Source organism: Rousettus aegyptiacus, unplaced genomic scaffold (assembly GCF_014176215.1).
Source record: "Rousettus aegyptiacus isolate mRouAeg1 unplaced genomic scaffold, mRouAeg1.p scaffold_m13_p_3, whole genome shotgun sequence".
Lineage (NCBI taxonomy): Eukaryota > Metazoa > Chordata > Mammalia > Chiroptera > Pteropodidae > Rousettus > Rousettus aegyptiacus.
The window spans coordinates 122,104,679-122,117,880 of record NW_023416306.1 but is presented as its reverse complement, the minus strand read 5'-3'; the positions used below and the strand labels follow the sequence as shown (position 1 = coordinate 122,117,880).

Sequence of the window (13,202 nt, the reverse complement as noted above, 5' to 3'; positions counted from 1 at the left end):
ATCTGGTTGGTTATAAGCAAGTCACAAACCCACCTAGATTGTGGGGAGAGAATAGAGACCCCACTTCTTGATAAGAGGCCTGTCAAGGTCACATTGCAGAAAAGCATGTGGCTGGGAGATGTTGCTGCCATCTTTGGAAAACACAGTCTGCTACAATATTCTTTACGTACTCACACATAAGTGCCATATTCCGCAACCAAGCTTTTGGTAAGAATTGGGTCTATCTAAAGGGTTAAAGGGTGTCTTTCCGGTGCCAATCACCAGGTGAGGAGGTTTTGGCTTGGTCTAAATGGTTTGAGAGTCACACTAACCATACGCTAAATGGATCAACAGATCTGGGCCCTCATGTGTATTATACTGCTTAGGCAGCTAAAATCTAATACCATAGACAGGGTGGTTTAAACAAGAGAAATTTAAAAAAATTTCTCACAGTTATGAAGGCTAAAAGTCTGAGATCAAGGTGCCAGCATGGTCAGATTCTGGTGAGGCCTCTCCCCTTGGGTTGTACATGGCCATCTTCTCACTGTGTGCTTGCTCTCTGAGGTCTCTCATAAGGACACTAATCCCATCATAACGGCCCCACCCTCATGACCTCATCTAACCCTAATCACCTCCCAGCATGCCTATCTTCAAATAACAACACATTGGGGCTTAGGGCTACAACATATGAATTTGAAGGGAACACAAACATTCAGTCCATAACGCCACAGTCATGGTGTTACAGACAAGCCAGCATTCAGTGGAAAAACGACGTCAATTCCCAACTGTTTCCAAATATCTGGAGTCTTTAATCAAGTAGACAAATTACCCACACACGTGAGTTTTCACTTTCTTTCTAACTTAGTCGTATAGCTAAAATTCAAGCCAGAGACTATGACATAGATATAAATAGACCCAGAGCACTATTATATATAATTTGGAAAGGATTTCACTGCCGTACATCTGTAAGCAGTTCAGGAACACTCTCAAGCTGTGTTTACATGATCTCAAACATCTGGATGAAAACTGAAAAAATAATCAATTTGGATGGGAAACAAAACAGAAGTACAAATCTCAGTACACTGGTCCTGAATGCAGAGCTAATCCTCATACCCCAAGAATAAGAAAACGGTGCACAAGAAGGACTGCTGAGGTGGCCGAGGGGAAGGGGGCTTCTGTGCGAGGATGGACTTTTTAAAAAAAGAGCTTCATTATGCAAATGGGGGAAGAAGAGGGATAAAATTAAAGACTAAGAAAAAACGTGAAGAATACAAATCTTAAAGAACCAAGCTGCTGGAACCAGGAGCTTTGAAGCTTGAAGGCAATGATTTTAATTCAACTGAAAACCCAGTAAACCCTGGCTATCGGGAAAAGGGTCGTCCAGGAAACTCAAGCTTCTAGATAGCCAGGGAATTATTTATTTAAGCATTGCAACTTATTTTCACTCTTTCAGGCAAAAACCTTTCTAAATATGCTACTTATTCCCCAAGCCTCCTAGAGAATACACCAAGCCCAGGTCACTACTATAGCCCTTACTGTATATAGTAAATATGTCACATACCCTCGAGGTCTAATAGTCCTTGCTAAATGACTCCAGGTCTCCAAATACTTTAGTTTTTGCCTCTGCTTTTCCGGAGTTCTAGTTTCTCTTTCCATCATTTCTCGGCTTTTTGTTCTTGCACCATCATTTAAGATAAGTTCTCCAGACATGGCCTCCAAGATAAGAATTTGGAGCCAAGTTGCTTGTTTGGGAGGGTGATTCCAAGAAGCAACCTAAGGGGCTAGGAGTGCAACAGGAAAAGGAAGGCAGCCAATACAGGTGCATTACTTACAGGAGCAAGTTACTTACCCCTCAGTGCAGATGGGGTTCGGCGGCACCAGGGCCTCTACAAAACTGTACAGAGCTGTCCCATATGCAGAGCGGAAACCTAGATTTTATCCTCAAATCCTGTCCATCATTCTTTGAGGGCTGCTCACCTTAGCTCTCTGGCATTCCCAGAAGCCTGCAGGTATTTGCGGCAGGAAGTCAGCAGGAAATGAGAAGGTGAGAGCCTAGAAAATGTGGGCAACCGCTCCACCCCTCCCTCTTGTTCTCACACCTAACAAAATCTGGAGGTAAATAAAGAAAACTAGAGTATGAGTGAGAGCCTAAGGGAATCGGCTCTGAATCAAAGATACTTTTCATGGTAGCTCAGGGCCCTTTACTTTTTGACTTCTCCTGATTTTTGGTTATATTTTTTATAAAGGTGTTGTAAGACAACTGGTATATATATATATATAAAAAAAATGGGGCAACTCAAAAATACCCAATGAAATTAATTTTTAAAGCAAAGTAAGAGTCTACAAATGGCAGGTTGTATTAGGCAAATTCTCCAAAGATGAAAACTGTTCATGTTACCTCAAGGAATAGGAAATGGCCAGACCTCAGAAAGAGTTGCTGTCCAGGGTGAGGGTACTGTCCCAAGAAGGACACAGGAGTGGGGAAACTGAGGCATAACCCAAGCACACTGGTTTACACACTCTGTGAGATAGAACCGAAGGGGGAACTGTAAGTCAGTGGATATGCAGAGTCCCAGGGTTCTCTGGACACTGGGTTATGACAAGACTCATCTCTTCCCTCGCCTTGTGGGAGGGGGGGAGAGGGAGGGACTTGGTCAGTACAGGTTGAGGCATTAGCAGGGAAGTGGGGGGCATGTTCAAGCCATGTGAGATGGCAAGAATTGGCATCTGAAAGGTCTGGCACAGGCAGCACTGACATATTAAGTTCATAAACAAACAGGACAAAAATCCAGGTGTCTTCAATCCACCACAGCAGAAGTTACCCAACACTTAGTGGTCCAGAGGCAAAGCCAAGAAGAGGATGTGGGTTCCAGGGACACTAGGGCACACTGGCCAAAAGTTCCCATGAGGATAATTCCAGGGAGAAGGGCCCAAAGCCAATCCAGAGTCAAAACCTCCAGCCATTGCAGCAAAGCACCCTGATTGGCAGGCAGGGGAGAGTGCTGGGGAGGAAGGGTGAGGAGCCTGCACACCAGGGATGAGGCTGCCACAATCAGAAAGCCAGAGAAATTAAATGTGGGGCAAGGCAGGAAGCAAGGAGAGCCTGGAATGGGGTGGATGCGTGACAAACCCATCACTGCTTAGACTCTGGCTAATCTTTTGTTTGGAACCATATTTAGGGCTCTCCCATGCATGCAGAACAGAGCAGGATGGTAAAGATGCAAGCTCTCAGATGAAAAGAGGGACCCTGAGCTCTAGTTTGGGTATGGCAGGATTTGGGCAAGCATGGAGAAAGTGTTGTTGTAGCCATCAAGACACGGGTGAAAAGCCAAGAGGAGGGAGACTGCAGATTTGGAAAGAAAAGGGTAAAATAAAGAGACTTATGGAAGAAATACCTTTAGAATTTGATAGGACTGTGGATGCCAAAATGGAAGTAAGACAAAAATCAGGGAACCGATTTGAAGACGACCAGCCTGGGGAACGGATAAGCTGTTGACACCTTGGTTGACTACAGAGACTTTAGAAAGATGTGATTGTTTGGAACTGAATGTCAGCGTTGCTATGACTCCACCCTCCACTCTGTATCTGTATCATGATCGGGTGAGGATCTGGTGTCCAGGGCTGTCCTTTTTCCTGTGAGTCACTCCCCATTTGTGTTAACTCTTGCTGCAATATCACTGTACTAAGGAAGAAAACAGGTGTCCCCTACACTTGTTTCTGGGGCAGAAACCCAATACTTGATCCTTAAACTTCTCAACTTCATCAAGAGAAATTAAAGTATGAGTTACAAGAATATGAAGGGTGAACTGAGTTCCTGGATTCTTGACAATTATGTGACTTGACAAAATCCACATTGGAAGAAAGTAAGACAGAATTTGGAAGAATAAAATAATATAATTAAGCCAAGTGGAAATATGGTGTCTGTCTTGGGGGAGGATTGGTTCATTTGATCAAGATTACTGTGACTCAAAAATTATATTGTAATGATGTTATCTAAAGAGCTTCAATAAATTTAACCACTCATGAATAGATAAGACAGATTTGGAAAGATCTAAAAATCCAGCTAAGATTGATACTGACAGCCAAAGGAGAAAGTTGTTGAAGCACTGGAAACTTCCATAGAATGATATGTGTTAATGTTTCGAACTAAAATAAATTTGATGTTCTTGGCTATGGGAGGATTTTGCAGCTATATGATACTGTCTGGTATGTTAAATGCTTATATCCACAGTGGAGAAACTAGGGAAGTTAACAGAGATTTGGCCCAGGGGTCCTGCCAAGGCATGACATTAATTTATGGCTTTCCTCGGAGAATGATCAAAGGTTTATGGCAACCAGAAATCAGATCCAGTGCTTAAAAGATTCCTCTCTTAGAAGTGTTGATGGCTTCAACTAAGCATATTGGCTTCGAACTCAGAAAGGAGGAGGGATCAATTAAAGAACAATGCCAATGGAAGACAGTGGGAAAGAAAATGTCGGCTAGAGAGGAAAGAGGAATGGAAAGTTTGAGAATCCCGAAGAGAAGGAGAGGGGTGGGAAGGGAACAGAAGGAAGTTGTCGATGACATGAAGAAATTGAATAAGAGGGGTTACTCGAGTCCTGCTTTTGATAATTCCATTCCAGGTGGAGTTGGGCTACTGAAACACGGATGATGTGCAGGAGGTAAAAGAGGGGAAAGATCATTATTAGGAAAAGAGATCTGGGAGCAGAAGGCAGAAGCAGATTGAAAACTGGACGCAGTGAAGGAGAGCGAAGGGCCTACTGAGAAGCATGGTGGTACGATGGTGTCCTGACCTAGGGTTGGAGACCAGGGTTCTGGTTTCACCGTCGCCCCTAACTTTGGGCAAGCAATTCCATCTTCCCAAATTTGTTCCTTTTTAGCTAAAGTGACAGGGTTAGATAAGATGACCTTGAACATTCCCTCTCTCTTCTGCCCTCGATTAAACATAGATGTTATGAAATCAGAGACTTACATAAATGGAACCTTCCAGATTAGAACATGTATTTAGCTTTTCTAAGTAGAAAATGATTTGAAAGGAAGAAAAAAAGGTTCCACTCAACACTTGGCGAGCAGTATTTTTTCTGTAAAATAATTAGCGAGTAAGCGTCACTGAACTGGGTTGTCACATAATTACAAGAGAATTAAAACAAAAAAGAATTTAGGAGACTCAGTTTTCCCTCCCATAGACCAGAAGGGTGATTAGCATAAACCATGGGTGGTTGGTTAATAAAGATACACGCAGGAGGACAGAGCTAATATCAAATGAAAAGAGTGCTGATTTAAGGGTCAGGAGCCTTGAGTTCTAGTCCCAACTCTGCTGCTTTCAGGATTTGGGCATGTCATTGGCTTTCTGTGCCCCAACTTCCAAAGGAATCCTAAAGATCATAGGCTCCAGGCTCCTACAATATGGTCATCCACCTGTAATCATTAAAGTACTCTCTCCCTTCTGTGTGTCTGTATTAATAAGGTCCAACTAAGAAAGCAGAAACTACATTATATTTTTTTCTAAAGAGTAGTGCGGGGAACTGGCTCATAGAGATGATAGAAGAGCTGAGAAGCCAAATAGAGGACAGTGTGGCAACTTAGATATTAGCAACAGCAGGAAGTCGCTGCCATCCTAGGCTGCAGGGACAAAAGAGAAGGGGTACTGTGACCAGAACGCAGAGGCTGTGGTCACTGGCTGGAAGCTGGCGCCACAGTGGACCCACCTGGTGGCAGCTGAAGCCACAGAGGAGATGCGGCCATTGTGAGAGGTGCCTAGATCCGAGAGACTGGATTGGAGAGGATATCCTGGCTTTTCTCTCCCCTGCCCTTCGGTCTTTGGCCAGTGCCTCACATTGGCTGGATCCAGCTAGGAAATGGCTTACAGGAGCCTGGCAAACACAGCCTGCATGGGTCAGCCCGTCTTCCCTACCAGCAAGGAAAAGGCAAGGAATGGATCTGAGGACAAGCAGGCTAGGGCTGGCACTAGGCCCAAATTCTACTTTCTTACAACATATATCCATTAGTCCTACATTAGCTAGAGTGTAGGTCTTCACACATTTGAAGACATCCATCCTGTTATGCCTTGTTTTCTTTCTTCCCCAGCCTGACACTCAAACTTCCCCACACAGAATGGTTTCCATTCCTTCTTCATTGTTCTGGTTCCACTCCCTTGGGAGCTCACTGGTATAGCTCCTTAATTAAAATGTGGCACCAGACGTTCATGAGACCCCTGGTGTCCATAATAATATCTCAAATTTAGGACTATTCCTGCCCTTCCTGTACCAATGCAACTATAATCTCACTGTTGTCTCATGTTGAGTTTATGGACAACTAACATCCACGTGTCTTTCCCATGTGATTCCATGGATGGGACCCCTGCTCTAGATCATGGATTTTTTTTAAAGTAGAATAGAGCAGAGCTAAGGTCAGAGCTCTGTGTCACTCCTCTGGAGACCTCCCTCCAAGTTAACTCAGAGCAATGAATCAAGGCTCACTGGTTAGGGTTGCTCCAGATCCACCTAACAGCAAAGTCATTATGTAAGACTTCTTCAAGTTCTTAACAACATATGGTATCTGTGACAATCGGTTCCTTTCATTTTGCACCTGAAGCACAGAGGGTGCTCAACTATATTTGCTGCATTGAAGTTAAATAAAATTATCTTGATTTATACATCTAATGACCCTGCTTAAAGAAAGTTAACATGGCCATTTTATAGGATAAGATAATGAATCCATCTTGGCTGCTGTTGATCACCATTTTCTCCTTTAAATGTTTATAAATCTATTTGTCCCATAGTTTTGCTAGAGAATGACAAAAATGCCACCAATGTTATTCCTAGAATCCACTCCTTTCTTTCAAAAACTGGGGCAATATTGCCCCATACAGTTGTTAGGTACTTTCCCATCGTCCTAGAAACTTTAAGGACTCTAGTGACTGCTTAAGCCCCATGGGTCTTGACTTCCTCCTCTCCCCAGTGAAAATAATATTGATCCTTTCCATGCCACAGAGCTGTGTAAGGACACAAGGGAATGGGAAGACATTGGGCACAGCTAAAAGAGTCACTTAGGGAGCTCACATGTGGATCCTTGTAAGAACAGGTCCATTACAGCACAGTCACATCCTGCAGCCTCCAAAGTGAATGCCACAAGCGGGACTAGACATCATATGCATCGGGGAAGACCCCCAGCGGGGCCGAACCTGTGATCCTGGTCCTGCTGTTTAAGAGGCTTACAAACAACCCCACAGGAAGCTGAGCCAGAGCACAACAGAGACTGGGCCCATAGTGTTTTCTTCTCTCTCTGTCTTTCTCTTTCTCCTCCCCCTTTGTCAATTTATCTCTCTCTTGGAATCAGTGCTTTAGAGTAACTGTAACTACATTAGCTGCTCAGGTAGCTGTCCTGTAGGCAGCTCAGGAGAGCAGAAGCTAAGAACCTGAGAACAACCTGATGCCCAAGTTACCAGCCTCACCCCCCCACCCCACCCCCGCCTGCCACAAGGTGTCTAGTCTTGGATGAGCTACTCAGAGGACACACTGCCCACAATAAAAATGTGACAGGAAATTTTCCACTCCTCTCTTCAACCTAGAGGAGTCCCCTCTGGGCTGAATCAATGCTTGAAAAATGCAAGAGTGAACTCGAATAACCTACCCTCTGCCAAGAGGGGCTTATGTCCACAAAAATTCTTGATAACCTTAAAGTCTCGAAATATATACAACAATTATTTTGTTAGCTACAATTTTCTGACTTGTTTCTCTCTCCCAAGAGCAAATGAGGCTGCTGTAGTTTCACTGACTGGTTAAAGATGTGTGCAAAAGTTTAGATTTGACAATGTTCGCTGATACTATTACAGCAGAAGACTGGAAACAACCTATATGTCCAACAATAGAGGGTTTAAACACATTTTGGGACACTCATACAACAGAACACTGTGTGGCTATTAAAAATCAGATTGCCAGTGAGTGGATAGAACGATGTTTACAGCATATTGTTAAAAGGTAAAAGCAAGTTGCAAAAGCATAATGCTATACACACAGAGGGAAAATTTTCAAAAGATATGTTAACAATCATTGCAACTGATGGAATTATAAATGAATTTAAATTTTTTCTTCTTTATTGCTTATATATGTTTTCCAATTTTTCTACAGCGATATGCATTGCTTTTGAAATAACGGGGGCAATAAAACTTATTTTTGCTAGCTAGAAAGAAATAGGAAAAGCCCCCTCTTTCAAGGCTGTCTTCCAGCACCTTCTTCTACCAGATGGATATGAAGCCAGCTCAGATCCCACTGTCAAGCTTGCCTAGAGCCCCATGGAGGCCACCTTGGCTCTGGGCAGAGGCTTCCTTGGTACCAGCATCTACCTTGAGACAAGTTATTAAAAATGGAGCTGTCCTGGCCAGTCTTTCATGCCAAAGTACCAAAGGCCACTTCAGCTCAAAGAAACAGCAGTTCCAGAGCCCTGTGGGTTTTTCAGGCAGAGCAGCAGCCCTAGCTTGTGAGAGGAACCTCCCTCCCCCCTCCCCGCTGCCTGCCGAAGGTTTGCAGACAGCTCCCTTTCCATCCCACAAGAGACAGGCAGATGAGTCATAGCACTGGCTCAGATTAAAGAAGTATTATTATGTTAGCAGAAATGGATCTATTTTATTATCTGTTTTTTGACACCTTGCAAATAGATATGCCTTTCCCACCAGACAGGCAAGTTCCTTAAAAAGCCAATGATTTCGTTAAGCTGAAGCTAAGAAATGACCAATAAGAATTAGAAACTCGTGTGTCTGAAGAGCAGCCAGATTAAAAAAAAAATGTAGTGGAAACACTGAGGAAAGTGGTTTATAACCCTCAGACTCTAGATTCAAGTCTGCGAAGTGATGCCATTCTTCTAAAAATACACAGAGGATCTATGGAAATCCTTTCCTCTTCTCTGAAAGCTTTTTTACTTTTTTCTTTTATTAAAGAAACATACTAGGATTGGTTTGTAAAGGAGATCCACCACCTCAGATTTCACTGTTTTCGTAGGGGTGATGGTCATGGGATACTATTTTAAGGACTTCCTTCTCTTATACAGATTTTTCCACACTGGGAGGACAGATAAGGTATATTCCACTAATGTTCCTCATTAAACACACATGCGTGCCAGCAGTCACTTCCCTTTGTCTTGCTATCCCATGACAACAGATTGCATGTCATCGGAAATTGGAATGGAGACCTTATTTAGTTTGGATCTCTTTTCTCCATTGTTTAATCCCACATTCAGTTTTTCTGAATATAGGAACAGATAATTCCTATTGTTCGTTAAAGATTCACATCATAGACTTTTCAGAACCATTTGACCAGCACCCTATCCCGCCCCGAGCATTTATGCTGCTGCATAAATTTCTGAGCTGAAATGTACTAGGTACTCAGTAAAGATCTGATGACTGATGGGCATATATGTGTCATAAATATGCACTCCCGGTACTTTGTTTACTGTTGATCAAGTTTCAGTATTGGAACAGAAGCATCCCTGTTTCCTTTATTACTGTGATGCATAGATATTTTAGTGATGTTCTTGTCTCATTCACCCTTCAACCCAGACCACCTGTCCATTAAAATAAACAAACAAGCAAAAACAAAAAAGGCTCCTACCAAGCGCCAGGAAAGGAGGTCTAAGGGAATAGAGAAAGTTTCACATTTCTTGTTGTTGAATCTAGGCATTGCCTTTAGAGGAAGCTGGATGCCTTCTCAATCCAATATGCTGTTCTCTGACGCTATCATCGTTGTTTTTCTTTAAGACTGCAAAACTATGATGGCAAACTGTTAAAATGATCCCAGCTTTTTGGTTTTTGAGTATCTACTTTTATCCAAATGTTGCTAAGACTTTTTTCTTTTCATTTAAAAATATAATTTTAAATCTCTTGTTTTTCTAAATGAGATCTATTAGATCTAAGAACAAATGTTCTTTTCATTTATCAAACATTAACTGTGTGCCAGGCATTGGGTAATAGCTTCCATACTCATTATTTTATTTATTCTCTTCCAACCGCCCTGTGAAGGAGATGCTGACACAGGAGGAAACTGAGGGATGTTAAGTAAGCCATTTGCCCAAGACCAACTACACACCTAGTGTGGGGTTCTTTCTGCCACTCCATCGAAACCCATCCAACTTTTATCAAAGTCCATAAATGAGTTTGGCCATCCAGAAAACATTTTCTAAGAACACAAGGTAGGGACTGTATTTGCACTCTGCGAGGCCCTTATCTCACTAAAGGAATTAGCCCTTAGGCAGCAAAGAGGCCAAACTCACTTAAGACACTATAACCTAGCTGTTGGGAGCAGGTCTGGATGCCACATAGCCCTGCTCACCCACTCACTGGACCTGAGACCACAGGAAAGTTATCTATTCTCTTTGAGACTCAGTTTCCACATCTATAAAATGGAGATAACAATATAGGTTGAAGTCTACAAAACTGTCAACTTGTAACCATTTTTGACTTCCAACAAAGCATTTTCAAATGGCTCTCTACCTAAATTCTTCACTGCGTCGTTGTAGTAGTGCACATAGGAAACAATAAATGGCGTTTTAGTATACTTTCTCTTCTTGATTTTATCTTGCTCCGGTCAGAGAAGTTAGTCCACACTCTCTGCCTACACTACCAAGCAGAGAAGCCAGACAGAGGATATGTAGGTGTTGCAGCTTAACATTCAGGGAGACCATACGACTGCGTGGCTAGTCAAGAATTATCAAAGGATCTTCTGAAGACTTACTGCTTCCGCATAATTTTCCCCTTAGTCTCTTAATTACTAGACGAATTACAAATACTTTTTTTTTTTTTTTTTTTTGGAAAGTGGAAGGAGGGGATATGGAGGAAGGTTAGCACTCTGCGTTAAAGACAAAGAAAAAGGGTTTAAAATCAATATTCTTGCGCCCCCACCTCCACCCCAAGTCTGGCAGGGCGGGCCCTGACTTTGATAGGAACCAGGGCTCCCAGCCATCCGCACTAGCTCCAATGCGGCTGGTCCACCCCGCCCCGCCCACGCCGGGAGAAGAACAGCCAGAGTTAGCATTACCTGCCATGCGTCGTTTACTTCCTCGCCGAGTGCCTGGCCCTGCTCTTGGCCCCTCACTTGCCTTATCTTATGTACTACCCAGAACATTCCGGATAAAAGGGAACTCTCATTTTTTCCCATTTTCCAAGTGAGGAAACAAGTCGAGTCACTCGTCCAAGGTCTCCAAGCTGTGGAGTCGCACTCGAACCCGGGCAGCCCCAGGACTCACACTCGGAACCTCTCCTTTTCCTACTTGAGTAGAGGAGGCTTTTCACCAAACCATCCTCCAGACTTGGTCACCCCTAAAAGAAAGGGCTCTGCCTCGCGGACCCTCACGACCTCGCCCGCGCTCCGCAAGTTCCGGGCTCCGGGCGGCGGGCGTGGAGCGCGAGGAGGAGGAGTGACACCGCCCCCGGGGTATTTAACCCCAGCCTGGAGCCCGGGAGGCGCCGGCCGCTCCCGCTCCTCCCTGCTCGCGCCTTCCCTCCCTCTCCCCGACTCTCTCCCGGCGCGCCCCATCCTCCTCCCCGCGCTCGCCTCGCGCGCAGGCATCGGCCGGCGGGCGCGGGGAGCCGGGCGCGGGCGGCGCTCGCCTCCGCCGAGCCGCCCCTGGCCGCGGCTGCAGCGCACTGTCCCGACCGCGCCACCCGGGTTGCCGCCTCGCGACTGCCCGCACCGAGCGCGCGGGACAGCGCGAGCCGGACTCCTGCCCCGAGCGCCCCGCAGACGCGCGCGCTGCCGCGGACGCGCGGCCGCCAGCATGGATTCGGATTCCGGCGAGCAGAGCGATGGCGAGCCCGTGACCGCAGGTACGGAGGGGCCGGGAGGAGGGGAAGCCGGGGCCGGACACGGCGAGCGTTCCTCGGAGCAGCCGGGAGGGAGGCCGATCCCCAGCCGCCGCGGTCCCTTACAGGCCAGCACTGGGAATTGCTCCGCGCTGTGAGTTTGCTTTGGAGCTTTCTCTTCTGTTGCACTTGGGTGCGCAGGAGGGCGAGGAGGTGCGTTTGCGGGGGACTCTTCGCCTTGCCCGGCTCCTGGAGCGGGCTCGGGAAGCCCTGACTGGGCAGGGGTAGGGAAGGGTTCGAGAAATCCGAGTCCAGCAGTTTGCTGCAGCGAGGGTTGCCACACATCTGCCGCACGAAATAACTTTTTGAGCTCTGGCCGCGGCCTCGAACCCGGGGTGCCGCGGACGTGGCGGAACAGGTGACGGGTCCGAGGACGTGCCGGGGGACGCGGGAAGGAAAGGCCCCTCCGGTGGACGGGCTGGGGTCGATCCACAGCTAGCGGCTGCTGTTCCCGGGGCTGCTAGACGAACCTGTGAGAAGCGTTCGCCCGTCGCTGCTGGGCATGGGCGGAGGATATCCCCGCTGCGGGGTCCGGGGACACGGGCGCGCGGGCGCGCGGGAGCCGGCCTTCGCCTTTAAGAGGCGCCGCCGGCTTTTCACAATCGATAGGTATTGAAGCAATGGGTGGATGCTTACTTAGGAAAAAATGAATGTCCTCCCCCGCCTCTCCCTGATACTGAGCAACAGGAGCAAGCCACCCACAGCCTTGGGTCGACGTACTGCCGGGCTTTACCCACCTCCGCGGGCCGGGTCTGCCCGCCGCGCTCGGGTCCACGCAACAGCCGAACGCCCGCGCCACGTGCGGTGGCTCCCCACGTTGCTCTGAGGGCTAGCCCTGGCCAGTAGACCTGTGACCTGAGAGCTGGGATCCACCTGGTACAGATCCGAGGTCCTGGACTAGTCCTCACTCTTCCCAATGTCACACCAGTGTCCTGACGGTGGGGACCAGGAATGGATGTAGGAAAGGCAGGTTCAGCAACCAGGCAGGACAGCGCCAGGCACTGTGCCAGGGGCCCTGCATGTATTATTCGCCCTCATTTTCACAGCATCTTAGCCAGGTGAGTACTGTGTCTGGCCTCCCTCTCGCAGCCAGGGAGTAGCCAAGGGCAGGATGAGTTCCTTTCCACTGCATCATACACCTCAGCTTCTCACAGGACGGCTGCAGTCAACAACTTCAGGTGGGTGGGAAGAGGTGAGGTGGAAAGGAAAGCTGTCATCACCAAGATATGTGTGTGTGTGTGTGAAGATTCCTGTGTGTATGCAAGGGCCACCTGCTTTGTGTAGGTATGTGTGGATATAATTAATAAACATGAGCCTTTTGCCTACCTGTATGTTTCAGTAACTATGAAACACCAAGGTTTTGTTTTGCAG

General features: G+C 46.4%; 1 protein-coding gene and 1 long non-coding RNA gene across 3 annotated transcripts in view; one reads left to right on the top strand and one right to left on the bottom strand.

Annotated features, from left to right (window-relative positions):
* The window catches only part of LOC107519734, a 53,614-nt gene extending 42,231 nt beyond the window's left edge, over window positions 1–11,383 (bottom strand). The window contains exon 1 of one of the 2 annotated variants that reach the window (XR_001599156.2): window positions 11,008–11,383. This is a non-coding gene — a long non-coding RNA (uncharacterized LOC107519734). Of the gene's footprint in view, window positions 1–1,828; window positions 2,179–11,007 lie in introns of those variants that run through there. The other variant, XR_001599158.2, reaches the window with a different exon arrangement.
* Window positions 11,384–11,692: 309 nt separating this feature from the next.
* TNFAIP8L3 (TNF alpha induced protein 8 like 3) overlaps window positions 11,693–13,202 on the top strand; it is a 34,930-nt gene continuing 33,420 nt past the window's right edge. Inside the window, exon 1 of the mRNA XM_036239557.1 lies at window positions 11,693–11,795. Coding sequence (XP_036095450.1) covers window positions 11,747–11,795 — 49 coding nt within the window. The 5' untranslated portion in view covers window positions 11,693–11,746. The remainder of the gene's footprint in view (window positions 11,796–13,202) is intronic.